The 16,800-nt window shown below is 41.3% G+C and overlaps 1 protein-coding gene across 1 annotated transcript in view; it reads right to left on the bottom strand.

The window, feature by feature from the left end:
* The window catches only part of GPC6 (glypican 6), a 724,435-nt gene extending 712,201 nt beyond the window's left edge, over nucleotides 1–12,234 (bottom strand). The window contains exon 1 of the mRNA XM_088159818.1: nucleotides 11,823–12,234. Coding sequence (XP_088015944.1) covers nucleotides 11,823–12,234 — 412 coding nt within the window. The remainder of the gene's footprint in view (nucleotides 1–11,822) is intronic.
* Between the last annotated feature and the right edge of the window lie 4,566 nt (nucleotides 12,235–16,800).

Raw genomic sequence — 16,800 nt, 5'->3', positions numbered from 1 at the left:
TATTTTGTTCCTGTTATATCTAATGCAACTTGGTAAGTTTCTTTGCTCCAAAAGGTTCCAATGATTAGCACTTGCAGATCACAGGAGGGTGAAATAAAAATGAGACAAATATTTGTGGAATAAATATTGGCAATGTTTACAAATTTGTTCTTCATATGATCACGTCAAAAATACAAATAGGTATTAATCAGAAAATGTGGCTGCTAGCTGCTAGTATCAGCTTCCCAAAATGCTTATTGAAAATTTCAAACAGCTCATCTCATATTTGCCTATTTCAGCTAATTAAGATTTTGCTTCTGTATCTCTATATTGGATTAACATAAAGGTACAGAAACTTTAAGATCCATTTTGAGAAGCTTTATTTTGCTACATCTGTCCTTTTCTTATGACTCATCAGAATAGACACTGGATGCAACAGGTTGATCAGCTCCAAACATCAAGCAAGCCACAGAATGGAACAAAATGATGAGCACTTAGGTAACAGCCATTAAAATTATGATGATCCTAATTTTCCAATGATGCTACTCTTTCTAGAAAGGTTTAGTGTCTGCGCTGTACAATAAATGGAAAAATTATAGTGAAAGGGCTATAAAAAATAACCTAAAATTTATAAATCAATAGCAAAGTGACACACAGGATTCTTTAACCCAACTGAAGTTTATGGACTGATATGAGATTTGTTTGGCTTTACAGAATAAAATCTGGATGAATCCATTCTTAAGTGCAGAATTTGCTTCATCTTGAGTTGGCTTTTTGCACTTCTTGCAGTTGAAAAGGACAAGGAACTTCTGTAGTGTTTTGTCTTTGGTCAAAAGCAGATTTAGCTGGAGGTCCATTAGGCATGGAGGTAATGGCAGTGACCCTCCTGTCACTGAAAAATGGAAATTACTCTAGAATACTTGAAGAAGAAAAAAACAATGACAGGAAATCTATGCAACTATTAAAAAGACAATTGGACCTCACTTATAATCCAAATTGGTAATCCACTCATTATCCACAGTATTACATATACCTCAGACTGTGATACAATCTCAGCAGACTTTTTGAATGTAAGGAGCTGTTTGGGTACAGAGGTTTATGAATGTATATACATATGTCCATACACTGTGGACATAATACTTCCATGTATTCCTTTAGGTTGAAGAGACAGAATTAGTCCATTGGGCAGACTGTGAGAAAAGCAATTTAAATACATTTATCAGATATGGAAAAAACTTTACTTCAGGAGTGATCCGTATTTATGTGTTTAAGTATTTGCCAGCAACCAGATTTTGGTATATGAGGTGGAAAGAGTTTGTGGTTTGGCCAGTTTCTGTACCAAGCATAGACCGTGTTCTAGACAATGATTTACTGTGTCCAGCTGGAGTGCTTTAAGAAGCAAACTCAAACTGTAAATTACTAATTTACAAGGTACAAAGATGCATCCACAAACGATCCGTCAATTACTGTTGAATCTCACCAGGATATGAAGCTGGCATCTTTTAGAAGGATAACTAAAAAATTAAGCAGCAGACTTATTTGTATTATGTTTGATGTCTATGTAACAAAGAAAGGTTTAAATAATATGTACATAATTGTGACATTATGATTTTGTAAGTCTCATGAAGAAATACTGACATAAATGCAAAATGGAACCTCTTTGTAGACAGGACTGCTCCTTCCTTGCATTTCTTCAGTGCTTCCCACAATTAAATTGCAATTTTGAATTTTGATCATTTACTGCTCTGTTTATTTCTGTAAAAAAAGCCCCTGCAATTAATTCTCAATCAAATTCCTGCATTGGCTGCATTCAATGGAGACAGATAGGCAAAAATCAAGTTGGGGGGGGGTCTTTAACTCAAGAAACTAATAACAGAAGCATGCACATGCCTCAGAGCCAATCTGACTACAATCAATTCACACACAGCTTTTAGTATGCTGTCTCAGTAGTTAGAAGAAAGAGGCTTTGGAGTTCTCATTCAAAGAACAGTACAGGAGTTCTGAAGATCAGCTTTAAGAACAAGCTAATCACTGTTTCAGCATTCAGTTTCAGGAAGTCCTTTCTGGGAGTCCGTCCACTTCATCAGCCATGCTACATAGGAAAGACAGGTGTTTGTCTTTAATCACTGAATATTAGTTATTTTCCAGGTATTCCATTAACAGTGCTTATTGCCAGGCCATAGTCAGCACAAAGACAATCTCTGGGAATAGCAATGGTCAAGGAACATTGCTCCTGCTTGTCACTAATTCAATAAATAAACATCCCCTGTCCCATTCTTTTAAATAACTTCATTTTTAAATTAGATTTTGATTTTCTGCTCAAAACCACCTAAACCTCTGTTGAGCCAACATGACTTACTTTGCAATTTTGATTTGCATTATCTGTCCTCTCTGCTTTATTTTGCAACAGGACTGCTAGCCAAGGATAGACTACTTCACAAAATAAAAACTGTTTTATTAAGGAAAGTTTTACTGTGAGTCATCTTTTTGAAACAGCTTTAAATACATGCATGCAAAGATTGAACCAGATAAGAATATTGTAACTCACAATTACTCGAACTGGCTAAAGAGAAAATGGCCTGAATGAGAAACTCTTTGAGAGTTTCTTCTTTCCATATTTCTCTATAACAAAGATAGTGCTGACAGATAAAATTATATATAGCTATTCTCATCCAAGGAACCTAAATTGCTCATTTGCAGTATTAACTTATATGTTAAAGTTGTAAAGCCAAAAGCTAATATCAGAAAATTAAGTATTCATATATCTTAGGTTGCAATACAGGATGTAACCAAAAGTATGTATTCTACCATCTGTTGAAACCAGGTGGGGCAGTGTTCTTTATCTTTTCCACAACCCATCCTTTCTCCAGGAAGATATAGTCTGTTAATGGGCCATTGAGTCCTTCTGGATGACTAATAAAATTACATCATCTCACTGGGAGATGCTCCACCCAGGGGGAGGAGCCAAGCCTTTCCTATCTAGATTAAAACTGAGATTTGGAACACCAAGGCATCCTTTTTCCACTGGATTCCAGAGGAAAACCAGACCTTTCCACATCATCACTAGATCTTTGAAGGAAAACTGCACCTTCTACAGGAGCACTGCTCCAACTGAACCACATCTGTCACTGCAGGAGGACTGCAGCCACCATTTAATGGGACTGCTACCAACACTCTGACTGACAGGGTGTCAGGTTGTATTCTGACTCTGTCAGTGTTTTAGGTTTGTTCTTTGTAATACTGTATTTCTATTTTAATTTTCCAAGTAAAGAACTGTTATTCCTATTCCCATATTTTTGCCTCAGAGCCCTTTAATTTCAAAATTATAAACATTTGAAGGGAGGGGGTTTACATTCTCCCTTTCAAAGAGAGGCTCCTGCCTTTCTTAGCAGACACCTGTCTTTCAAACCAAGACATTATAGTTTGTGTTTATGCTGTGAATCAATTCTGCGTAGCCAAAGAAGATGAAGTTGCTGTTTGTATTTACAGCTCTTTTCTCTCTGAAACACTATATCAGTTTAAGAGAAAAGATAGAAAACAGATCAGATTGAGCCACTGGACACTGCTGCTCATCAGCCCTTGCCTTTGATTTCTCACTGCATTGTTTAAGCTTCTTAAGGACAAGCACTCATTTAAAAACAAGGGTACTTAGAAACTGGAAGGCATTTAGAAATTGTTCAGCATCTGAAGTCTGATGACTGACAATGGGATACTTAGGACATACAAAGAAGCATTTTGCTACTGCTCTGTTTCAGTGCTACTGTGAGAACATAACTGTAAGGTCAAAGGTGCAAAGAGTTGGGAATGGGCACCCTTAGATGAAGAAAAGATGTGAAACAGGAAAATAACGATACATAAAAGTATACAAATATGAGGTCTAACAACCTCATCCATTTGCCTCCCAATGCCCAAATTCAACATGCCATAAAATCAGCAGACACCTACTAAACTGACCACATAAGCTACCACACACTGTCATGGTAACAAGAGTTTCCCTAAGGTAGTAAAGTCCTCTCAGTACTTTTCCTCATCCCAGGAAAGTGTTCAGCTCCATCAGTTTTGGAGAACAGATGACTTTGCTAGTATGGCTTGTAAAGTTGATGGTGATGCAGTTACAAACCCAAGCACAGAAGTGGGGATAATACCCAAAAATGTTCAGCTGCTAAAATAGTTCCTTCTAAACTTTACTGCTAAGAACATTATACTACTGCCACACTGCATTTCAGTGACACATGAGAAAAGATGCACAATCTTTCTCTAGAAGTTTCAAAAGAATTGTAAGACATCTCCCTGAAAGACACGATCAGATTGTGAGCCCCATGTTCTCATCATGACTTTGGGTATACATTCCCACATACCATCTTGAGCAGCTTCAAGACTGTTTTTGGTGGATTTGCTATCACATCAGTTTTCTGCATCTCAGAGAAACATTTCCTGAAAATGAGAAACCTGAATTCTGAACTGAAAAGTGCTGATGGGAAACGTATACAGGATCTAACAAGAGCACCCTTGGCCATGTGACCATCAGTCACCACTGTTGCACTTTAGGTAGGATAACTGCACATGAAGATATGTTCCCCACTGTTAGGCTTCACTTATTAAAACATAAATCCTATTTAAGAAAGCCATTTTAGTTTCCTGTATTAATTACTACTCTCAACAACAAACTCCAAGGTCATAAGGGATACCAACAATAACTCAAAAGCCATCCACAAACATTTGACATGAAAACCATAGTGAGGCATTTACCAACTGTATTTTGCCAGGTCTGGAGTACTTCCACATACCTCCACAGTTCTCCAGCTACAGCAGTATCCCCATACATCTCCCCACTATAGCACATCACAATCTGATAACAAGATGTACAAAAGCTTCACCCCATGCACTGACTTCCCTCCAAGGCCAACTCATATAAATGCCAGAAGGATACTCCTGCAGTCTTTAGCATGTTAGAAACTCAACACACAAGCCAGAGGGACATGGCTAAGAACATCAGATAAATATGTTGCTACCATTATAAACACATCTAGAGCTGTGCAGACTGGCAAATAAACTGTTTCTGGAAACAGAGAAGTCTAGCTTTTGACTTACAGGGCAGGTTATAGGACTTACTGCCCAGTCAAGCTTGAACTAATTAAACTTCCCAAACAGTAGGATTAGCATGGTTGACTTAGCCTTTGATCTTTCTGACATATATGAAGTGAGTCCTATGTAGTTTTGTACTGTGCATATGTTTGCATTCATTTGTCACTCAGATGGGGCCATAAAACAAAGTTTCAACCTGGTATGCAAGCACCTATTGTGGTAATGTGCAACTTCTCTAGCTCTTTCAGTCCTTACATGTGACTTTGAAGCTGCTCCCAGTAAAAGCTGTAACTTTACCTCTGCATGCACACACAAGCACACACGCACAGGGATACTATGTGCAACTCTGTAAACTTATTTAATGCACACTGTCTGTTAAAAGTAGGCAACACTTCCACTTATTTTGGGGAGATTTGCCCTGCTATTTTAAACTCAACAGGTCAGTGAGCAGGTTCAAGGCTCTGCTGTTTGTTGAGCATCTGTAGAAATGCTTCTTGCAGGAGGAAAAAAACCAGCTCGAGATGCTCGGTACCCTTTACATCTGCTGCTCAGCTGGAGACACAGTTAAAAGGCCACTAGAAGCACAAGGTGACAGACCTCACAGGCCAGACGAGCCGGAGAGCAATTTGCTGTTTGCATTAGGAGTATCAGCCCTGGCTGCTTCCTTTTGATGCACCGAAAGTTCTCCATCGCATCTCAGAGCTGGGGTTGTGCTGCAGAGCATCTCTCTTCACATTCAGGTTTCACAGTGGGTGGAGGGGACAGCAGCCCTCCAGCACTACCCACACCCCCTGATTTTGCCCGCAGAGACTGCCTCTGCCAGGCGGGTGTCACAGTAGGATTCAAATTGCTGTCACCTGTGCAGTCAGAGGGAACCTCTCCCAGCACGTCTTTGGCAGCACCTGCCTCCAAATGTCTTCTGTGTTTCACAATCGCTCAACAGAATAAAGTGCTGCTGTTCCACTTTGCTGGCAGGAAAAGGGCACGTTAGCTGAAAGAAGCTCATTGGAGAGAGCTGGTGGTCTTTGTGACAGCCTCCTATAACAAGAGCTAGAAATGTTCTTATTAGGGAAGCTAATATTTTCTCTTTTTTTGGATGTGTGCTGGAGCTCTAGAGCAATAAGTAGTGAAGAAAGCAAATCTTGGTTTCAGTAGGTTTTAGGCCTTGTTTACATACAGAGGAATCAAGTGCTATGAATTTTACTAGCATATGTTTTCTTGCCATCTGCAACACATTTTAAATTCCTTTTGCATCTTATAATGTATTCTCTCTCAATAGTATAATAACAATTTTGCCTTCAAACACCAACCTTTATTTGCTGTTCTTAGGAATTTCTGAAGAAGTGTTAATCCTTTTACACATATTTAAGTTGCTATAATAATTATGCCTGGTAGCATGAACTCTTAAAACCACAGAATGTGGGTTCCCTTCACAAGGAGATAGCACCCATCAACCAGGTACAAAAGGGGGCATACAGTCATAGTTCACCAGAAAAGTAATTTCATTTTGCTAGTAATGGGAGTGCTAATACTTTGATACAATAATGGAGTTTTAAGCACCCAGCCTGTTATTTCAACTAGAAATTTTAATGTAATTATGCATTTTTACTTTATTAAGCAGAAGGGAAGATTAGTATGCACAGTTTTCTTACATGTATCATGGGGAATAAGACAGAGATCTCCAAGTGATACTGCAAGATGCTCAAGTCATTCAAAAGAAATGGCAGGCAGTAGTTTTAAAGACAAATTACCCAGAAAAGCTTTTATTGTTGATCGCTTGTTATAAGATTTGCCATTTGCAAGTAATTGTACATTCAGCTGGAACTGACCTTTTATGAGAGCCAAGTGGTAATATAAATGAAATGAATATATTTTTTATTGCTATAATATAAAAAAGAATGGCCTGAGCTTTTAACATAGTGCTTGACCTCTGGTGTCTGAACACCACCTAATCTCAGGAGTATTTCACAACAGCATGTGATGAAACAGGTACTAATACAGCTTTAGAACAGTTTAACACATTAGCACTTAGAAGTGTAGAAAATATTATAGCTTTAGGTAAGCTTTTTGATTATAAATCAGACTGACAACAGAAAGAAAAGAGATTATTAGAGACAATACGCTGAAGTTCATCATTACATTAATTATTAAAGCATTGCCTTTTCTATTTTAAAGTCCCTCTTTCCAAGATACTCTAGCATAAAGTCACAGTGGGAAACTCCAGATGCTGAGATTTAAAATTCTCATTCAACATTGAATTATTTATAAGCATTAAAAACATGATATTTCTTCTCAAAGGCCCTGATCTTAAAAACATCACCTTTAGGTTTTAGATGTGCATACGTAAGTTGTATTCCCTTTAACGGCATCAGTCACACACAAACCAATAGATATGTAGAGAAGTGACAGCAAAGACAGGTCTTAGGAAAACTACACTTCCTCCTACCTATACGCACATGCCAATTTATTACTGTGCACCATGCACCCACAACAGGAGAATAAGGGAGGCCATAAGGAGAAGTGACCTGAGAGGCTCTTGATGCTGAAATTTGCAACTTCAAACAGAGGTGAGAGAAGTCACATACAATGTGGAGGATACAACTACAACAGTGCTAAAGCAAAAAGGAAATATAAAGTTTACATGAAATTCCATGCCCATCTTCACTGCCATCATGGAGATCAGGAATGAATTAATGTCTAATGGCTCATAATAGATCTCAAAAATTTGTACTGAATATAGTATTTATTTTAGTAAATAAATTTCCTTAATACTACTGAGGCAACCACACAAGATGTCAGTGAAACCTCATCTGCCTCCTGGTCTACAGGCACTTTCTTCACACAGCTCTCAGAGACAGCAGCAGAGAAACAGTATAAAAAGGCATTAATGAACAAGTACTTGGATACAGATTCAGTCAGGAGGATTTTCCCTATTCTGTAAATCTATTACTGCATTTTAGAGTACGAAAGCAAAACTTTCAGAAAGAGTATCTTGGGAACATCTGACATGGACTAATAGCTCCATTGAATGGGTGACTACTGAGATATTATTATTATTATAACTATAACTATTACTATTACTATTATTATTGTTGTTGTTGTTGTTGTTGTTGTTGTTACCACTTAGGATCTACAATCAACTGTGTTATGTACGCTTTCTCGCTTCAGTCAACGCCTCTGTATTATGCCAGTATAAAGCCTATTCATCAAAGCTCAATTTCAAGTGACTCCTGACCTTCAAAATGAAGGGTTTGCTCCTGCTTTCATTTTAGTTACTTTGACTATGGTGACTGTGCTGCCAGACTCTCACCTCGTCCATCATCTGTGCAGGAGAACAAAGTTCACATACTTCTTACACAGCATTTAGAATTCAGCATCGTTACTGTTGGATGCTTTAGAACAGTTCTAGTCTGTATCTAAATAAACATTTTTTCAGCAAATAGTAAAAACTCTCCAAACAAAACAAAAAAAACAAATCCTAACCAAAACCACAACACACAAAACCCCCACACCCTTCACCTTAGAAGTGGAAAGGCACAAAGCAGACACATCCACTACTTTAAACAGTCAGATATTCATTTTCATTCAGTAAATTCTGAGGCAAGGGCACAATCCAACTTTAACTTTGATGTTTTATTTTCATGGCTTCCTCTAAGACAATGTAAGTTACTGAAGGCATGGTTGGAGTTAAACAAGTATTGCCAAAAAAACATGTTCTATGATTTTTCTCTTGTGTATTGACTTTCAAATGACAGATTTTCCTACAGCAAAGCATTTCTTGCCAAGTCCTCAGGAACTCCACTAACACTCATGGATGCTGGGTCATGGCAACCTGAGTCTCATAGCAAAACTCTTTTTAACACACAGGATACTCCACAGCAGCTCTCAGAGAGGAGTCCATTACAAGAACAACCCAGCACACACTGCAAGCTCCTGCCACCTGCCCTGCATGTGACCGATACACAGAATTAAGCCTACAGCAGCATATCAAGTGCACTTCAAATTTTCTTCCTGTGCCCTCCATTCCCAGGTAAAGCTCCTTTATTGAGGACTTACTCTGCTAAACTATGCCAGAAAACAACTTCATGTGCTGTACTCCAGTGAAAGTTACAGCACCAGAATGCGGTGATCAGACACAGACATCAGACACAGAAGGATGATTACAAATACGTTCTGTGCAATCACACAGAACTATTTAGCATTGTTGTAAAAGTACAGTGAACTACTGTAGTCACATTACTGCAACTTCAACATATTTCATGTAGGATACTGTAGGAAAACTCTCCCTTGCAGCACAAAAACTGACAACTTTTTTAATCTGTCACTTCTACCTTCTCTGTGCAAAAGGGAGAGACAGTATAAATAGCATTAAAGAAGGGAGCTAACAAGTCTCTTGTATTGTAGTTCCATTCAACAGAGAGATATACCTCTATGTTCATAGCGTCTATAATTTAAATGGATTTTTCACAACTCTTTACATCAGTACATACACACTTTGACTCAGTATATACGCACTGTCTTCAGTTTATCCATTTCAAAAGTTGTAGCTAGAAAATAACTTTTAAACAAATGACAACAAAAATCCATTACTACTGTTAAACCAAAACATATAAACCACACTGTGTATTGCTATTTAACATCATATTATCAAGACATTGATTTAAAACCTGTGAAAGCACTGTTTTTTCAGAAATATGACTGTAATAAAGTTCTTTGAACTCCCTAAAACGTGAGGCCTTTGACAGACTACACTTCTGTAACACTAACCAATTGCGTCCTTAACCGAGTCAGAATGATGGAAAAAGACAGAATGGGAAAAAAAAAAAAAAAAGGAAAACGCTTCTAAAATCTGTACATTCATTGCTTTATCTACACTTCCAACATCGCACCAGGTAGCAAATACAGAGCTTTAACATTAACAAGAGTCCGTGCTGCATGAACAGCTATTACCCCACCTTGCAGCAGTGTACAAGAACAGCAACTTAGAAACACACTTGAAAACAATCTTAGTCTTACAACAACTCACTTGAACAGCTACTAACAGAACTACTCAAAAGTTGATACATCAACTAGCAAAAAGGAGTATAAGCCACAAAAAAAAACAAACTACTTCAACAGGCAGCTCATAACTCATACATCCACAAATTATGTACTTAATCATAAAAGCAGATTTACTTATGAAACTGTGGAGTAATTTTGGATTGAACTACTATTAAATATTTAATTACTTTCTGTACTGATACATGTCAACAGAAACTTGTAAATGCTGGGCTTACTTAAAAGTCGCATGTCGACCTTGCACTAAAAATACATGAAACAATAAAACTTCTCTGTGAGCTAAAAGCAACAAGTGTTTACCCAAAGTTATTAGAAGTCTGAAATTTACTGGAATTTCTTTTTTTATTGGAACAGAGGATATCCTACCATTCTGTCTGAAAACAGCTAGTGTAACAGTGAGCAAAGGGAAAGCATGACTGCATATTCAAAGGATCTCCTGTGGCTCACAGGAGAGATTTCATGATTTCATATAACTGATGAGCAACCTGAATATAAATTACAGGAAAAAGCACAGAAAGACTAGAAAATCAGTGAGCCTGAGGGATGAAGGTGCAACATGGAACAAACCTTCCCTGTATCTTTGTGAAGTACAGCCTCGCTGCCCTGAGATTTTCCACATTTATCATTCCTCATGTAAAGTGCTAAATGTTGCACAGTGAATAACTGTGGCATTATTTCACCTCAAGGAAGATAAATCTACTGCTTCCAACTTTTAAGAGGAAGCGAGCAAACCGAGGAGCATCTAATTCACTCTAAAATAGTAGGACCTAACAGCAAAGTGCCAGTGGCGAAGCATACACCTTTTTTGAGGGCTCAAGCAGTCCGATTTAAGCAGCCCCGGTTCATATCCTCGCGTATAATAGCTCTCTTTTTGTGGTGCTCTCTGACTGCTAAATGAGTCTCAGCCTCAAACGCATTTTTATTCATTCAGCCTTAAAGATGCAAAACTGATAAGGTTGTATGGAAAAACAGGGAAATAGAATTACAACAAAAAACCGTTCCCAACACCTTCGTAGGCGGATTGCGATATAACCTGTTGTAGGCATGCTTCAGCAGACGGAAGAGCCAAGTAACAGGCTGCCGGGGCTGCGGGGCGGGTGTGTGTGATGTGTGTGGGTGCCTCTCCCCGGCAGCCGGTGCCTCTGCTCGCTCCGTGCTGCGGCGGAGGCGCCTCCAAGGGGCGACCCGCCCGCCCGGGGCCGCGGAGAGGTGCGGAGCTCAGCGGAGCAGGGCTGCCCTCCTCGCCCTCCTCCTCCTCCGCCGCCTCCTTCACGCCCTGTACCCGCGGGCAGAGGGCAAAGTTTTTTCCCCCGCACAGGGCTGCAGCGGGGACAGCCGCCACTGCGGACCTGCCCGCTGCCTCTCGCCGCCCGGCTGCAACTCTCAAGAAGTTTCAGCCAGCGAACAGAAACGCGGCTGAGCCTGCCTGCGTCCCCGTCATTCTCACCCCTTTTTTTTTTTTTTAACCCCCACCCCCTTAATTCCTGTATTATTTAATCTTTATCTTCACCCACACACATGCTCCTCCGGGAAGCCCCCGGGTGCCACCCGGGCCGGCAGAGCCGCTCCGCTCCGCTCCGCGCACACCGCCGCGATCCCCGGCCCGCTCCGCTGGGGCGTGCGCGCAGCCCGCCGGGGACAGCTCTGGCCCCGCTCCGCGGCCCCTGCCCGCTCCCCGCCGCGCCCGGCCCCGTCCTTACCTGCGATCTCCTGGTAGGGCACGCTGGCCAGGCTGAAGCCCTTGGCGCTGTACGCCTGCCGCACCTCGCCGCAGCTCCGCGCCTTGCCCTCGGTCCCCGCGGCCGGCAGCACCGGCAGTACCAGCAGCAGCAGCAGCAGCAGCAGCGGCGGCGGCGGCGGCGGCAGCGGCGGCACCGGCGGCACCGGCAGCAGCGGCCCCGCCAGGGCGCAGCGCCGCGCAGCCCCCCGCGCCGCCGGCATGGCGCGGAGCGCAAGTCCCGCGCGGCGCGCAAGAGCCGCCCCGCTGCCTCCGCCGCTCCGCCGCGCCTCCGCCGCGCCCCCCGGCTGCGGGGGCGGCGGCCCGGGAGCCCCCCGGCCGCCCAGGCAAACTTTTGCGAGGCGGGGGGGAGATGGGCGCGCACACACACACATGCGCGCACGGCGGGGGCTGGAGAGCGGTAGCCTTGTCCCTCCGGCTCCTTCTCCAAGCGCAGAGCGCTCGCCCCACGCCAAAAGGAAAATAATAATAATAATAATAATAATAATAATTTTAAAAGCCCAAAACCACAAACAGTTAGCCCACAACCAAAAAAAAAAAAAAAAGGAAAAAAAAAAAAAAAGAAAAAAAAAAAAGGAAAGAAAAAAAGGCAGAGGAAAAAAGAGAGTAAAAATCTGTCTGTAGCTTGTGAAGATTTAAACCGCGGGCGCGTTGCTGCCAGCGGAGTCCCGGGGCAGCGTCAGCGCGATCCGCCGCGGAGCTGTGCCTGCCGCCTCTGCCAGGCTGGATGGAGACGGTGGGGAAAGCAGCCGGCGTGGGGATGGACTGGACAGCGGCTCGGAGCGTGCCTGTGTGCCTCTGTGTGTGTGTGTGTGTGTGTGTGTGTGGTGTGCGTGCGTGTGGTGCTCTGGATGCGTGTGCCTGTATTTACGGGAGCCGGGGAAACCTCTGCTCCGCGCAGCGCTGGAGCAGCCTCCGGAGCCAGGCAGGGAGAAATCCTGGAGACAAGACACAGCGAGGGAGAGCCGCACATGCAGGCACACACACACACACGCACACGCACACACACACACACACACATACAGAAACGTGCTACACATTGCATCGCCGAAATACTGAATACAGGAGCAGAAAGCAAATCCTGGCGTGGATCGCTGTTTGCTGGCAGAAGGAAGGAAAAGCACCCTCAGCCCCGAAAACTTCCTCCTCGCCGCAAATCCAGCTGCTCCTAGACCCAAAATTACAAATTGCCTTCTAGCGAGACGTCAAAAAGGTACTACTCTTGGGCACTACCGCTCGCTGTAGTACCAGGGTTGGACTGGGCACCTTAAATACTTTTCCCCCATTAATTATTATTTGTTGCACACATAAATATCTGAGCTGACAAGCTGGAATAAGATTACTCCATCATCTAAAGGAAAGAGAAAAGATGTTTCTGTGCATCACACAAAGAATGAGAAAACATGAAAGATAGTCCTTGACCTGGATAATTCCTGCCAACCTAGGAGAGGAGAGCAGGGGAACAAAACCATAAATTTCCTTTCTTTCTGCAAAAGAGCATCTGCAAAAAACTGAATGGGGGAAGTGTAGAAAATTCCTGCAAGGTGAATTGGTGATGGGTTAGGGAGAGAGAAAAATATTCTGTCAAGTATTTGATAGCAAAATCCAAACCTAGAGTTTTAAAAGATATTGCAATGTTTTTTATGAGTACTGTAGAGCAGTGTGATAGCTTGTCCGAAGTATAGAGATATCAGACACAGGATGAAGTGAAGAATGCCCAACAGGAGACACAAAAGACCATGAACCTGAAGACTGACTTATCAGTGAGAAGCCACAGAGCAGTATCACAACACTATCATAATTCAAGATACTTTCAAATTTAGACTGAAATCATTAGGTGCCAATACTGCTGTGGTGTCACATTAGCTGCAGTGTTAGTTTTGGGTCTGGGCCAGTGTACGCAGCCTGGTCCCACCTGGTGCTTTGTGTTCTCCCTTCCTGTTTTACCGCTCCCACATAGTCATTCCGTCTTCTTCCCTCTCCTTCCCCCCCGGCTCCTGACCGAGTGATGATGCTCTGACGCTGCCTGTGCACACAGGGGGTAAGCAGTGTTTGTGTGTATTGTAACAGTGTCAAGTGCTGCCACCCAGCCTTTTCAGCCAGAGGACAGGATGCAAGTAACCCCTTTTTAACAACCTACAAACTGAGAGCTCAGTGTCTTACCGGCCCACTACAAATAACAAGCTCTTAGTACATGTTAGTGCTCTGTTTTAGTGAGAAGTCAGACAAGGTTTGTATATTTACTGTGCAGAAAAGTTTTGACAGGTCCGAATGCAAGATCTCAGAGTGTGTGCGATGCAAGGAAGATACACACAGTTCACCCGAAGATAGGATCAGAAGGGTGTTACAAATGTTACCTCATTTCTTCTGGATTGCTCAAACAGCCTTCTATGCCGCGGTCAAAGTCGAGCATTAGTTTACCACATATTGAGCATGACACTCCCCCACAATCCAGTCTTCTTCAGCATTTCTCCAACCCACAGGAAAGTTAGTTGACACAGATTCAAATGTGCAAATAAGAAAATCAGCAAACTGTATTGAAGTACAGAAATCATTGTAAAAGAGATCCCGTGATTAATTCAGGGGTGCCTCTAGGTAATTTTTTAAAAGAAAAATGTAAATCTGCCAGGAAAAAAAAAAAAAAAAAGAGCATGTTCACCCCTGCAGTTTTTGCAAATACCAGTTGAATTGATACCATTGTTTGTATATTTAGCACTTTTACATAAGACAATGACAGCATGATATAACCTTTATATAACATGGGAAACTTGCTATGAGAAAGTCAGGTTCAGTTCCACTTTTGAATCCTGCCTCAAATGCAAGTGGCCTAGACAACCAGTTATGTTGTAGTCCTGAATGTGGAAGGAAAGCCTGACTCTCCCAGGATATCACATTTAAACACAGGTAATTCTATGGCTTCAACAAATCTCCTACTCATCACATGGGAGAGTCATTGTGTGTTCTCAGTATGCATGTAATTAATTTTCTGCAAAGTGGAAGAGCTCCAAAGAAAGCCCAGGTCGGAATGCACTCTAAGCAGTGGCTTTAGCAATCCCTTAGAAACCTAACACCTTCTGCCAGGCACATCACAGGCATGAGCTAAAAGCTCTCCTATTTCAGGACTTACACTAGGAGGCTGTTTGAGATGGCCACATCACATCCATCCTTTTCCAGCTGAACCTTGTAAATAAAACTGTAAATTGGTGTGTTTCCTCTTACTTTATTTTAAAGCCTTCCTTCCTTCTCCTTGACATAGTGATTAGTGTCTTCCAACTTAAAGTGTTTTCTGGCAGAGATGGACTTGATTTTGAGTTGGTGTGCATTAGTGAGGGAGCTTAGACCACTAAGTTGTTGGGTAAAATGCTGGCTTTTCCTACATCAGTTTTGGGTAGGAACACTTTTCAACATCTCAATTCATTTGCATAAGCATGAAAATGAAACTTTTTTTTTAGTTATATGGAATATTTTGATCACCAGGGAAAGTTTTTGTGTCTTTTGTATTTCTCTGCAAAGATATAATAGCACTTAAAAATAAATTTTTAATGGTTTTCATACTTGGCAGTCAGACTGAAAATCAATCTTTTACCCTCCTGGAGAGCCTTCTTCATGAAACTCATTCAATGTGGTGACATAGATGATTGCTTAAAATGAAGACTTCACAATGCATCTGCTGGCTAGGTTTACCACAAGTGGGCTTTTTTTTCCTCAGTTATTCCAAATAGGTGTTCATTCATTTCAAGTTCTACCGACTGATTTTTTTGCAAAGTTTTTCCTAAAGATCTGCAAAAATTAAAGAAGACATGATTTTTAACCTTTTTTTCCAAATACTTCTATTAAAAATGAATTAAAACCAATCATTCACACCAAATCATAATAAAAAATATCAATAGAAAGTGGAGCAGCAGCCAGCATTATTTCCTTCATCCTCTGGAATAATCTGCCTCACATGGCTGAGACAGTTTCATAGTGTGCAGTAAAGGGCTTATGGAATCTCTAAACAATAAGGAAAAAAGTAAGTATTGAATTGCTGTATCATTTGCAAAGCAGCCATCATCTTGGTGGAAAAACACGATTATAGGTCTTAAACATTATAGTGTGTAGTACATAGGCATGAGATTGAGATTGTACAAGGATTTTTTTTTGCTCCTTTTTTCATGTTTTTGAGTTATTTCCCTTTAGAAACAGGATAAATGATGTTACTTTGAAAGATACACTGATTTATTTTCAGGTGTTATCAAAAAATTCTCCTTGTTGTCATGGGTATTAAGGGGACTGCATAGACAAAAGCATCTTTCACCTGACTTGACAATAAAGCTCTGGCAAATGTCAAAATGCTCCATAACTCAGTTTCATTAAAAAGAGAAGCTGACTTCTCGATTCTCCATTAAATCTATGCACTCCGTAGATTTGCAGCTTTCACATAATGGACTTCTAGCAAGAATGTTTCACTGGTTGAGGAAATAATCACTAAGATTCTCAGATAGAATTTCTGTTGGTGAAGTGGCTCTGATGTTCCAGCTATTTCTGCAGGCAGACGACTGCCTCTGTACACACCAACAGCCCCTGCACCCCTGCAGATGCTCTGGGGGTGGGAGGGCTTCTAGGATCTTGCCTTAATTTTAGGGGAAAATCCATCCACACACAGGTTGCCAAAGTATTTAGAGTACAGAACATGTCCTTGATACTGAGGAACAAGTCACTCACACTCCAGGCTCTGCACACCAAAAGGGAAATCCAAACATGCTCATTTTACTGTAAAACCATGAGGACAGATATGAAGGCACTTGTTCTTTTTTCAGGTCTACACTGTCTACTCCAGGTGGATGTTCTTTAAAAGTCCAGAAATAGTTAATTACATGGTGATGAGGTAACACACTGATTGAAACTGAGCTATGAGTTTGTTCCAATAAAACTTTCCAAAGAGCACTTCAATGAAGGCA

Source organism: Sturnus vulgaris, chromosome 2 (assembly GCF_052056855.1).
Source record: "Sturnus vulgaris isolate bStuVul1 chromosome 2, bStuVul1.hap1, whole genome shotgun sequence".
NCBI classification, from domain to species: Eukaryota; Metazoa; Chordata; class Aves; order Passeriformes; family Sturnidae; genus Sturnus; species Sturnus vulgaris.
Note: the sequence above shows the minus strand (reverse complement) of the source record. Positions and strands in the feature narration are given on the sequence as shown.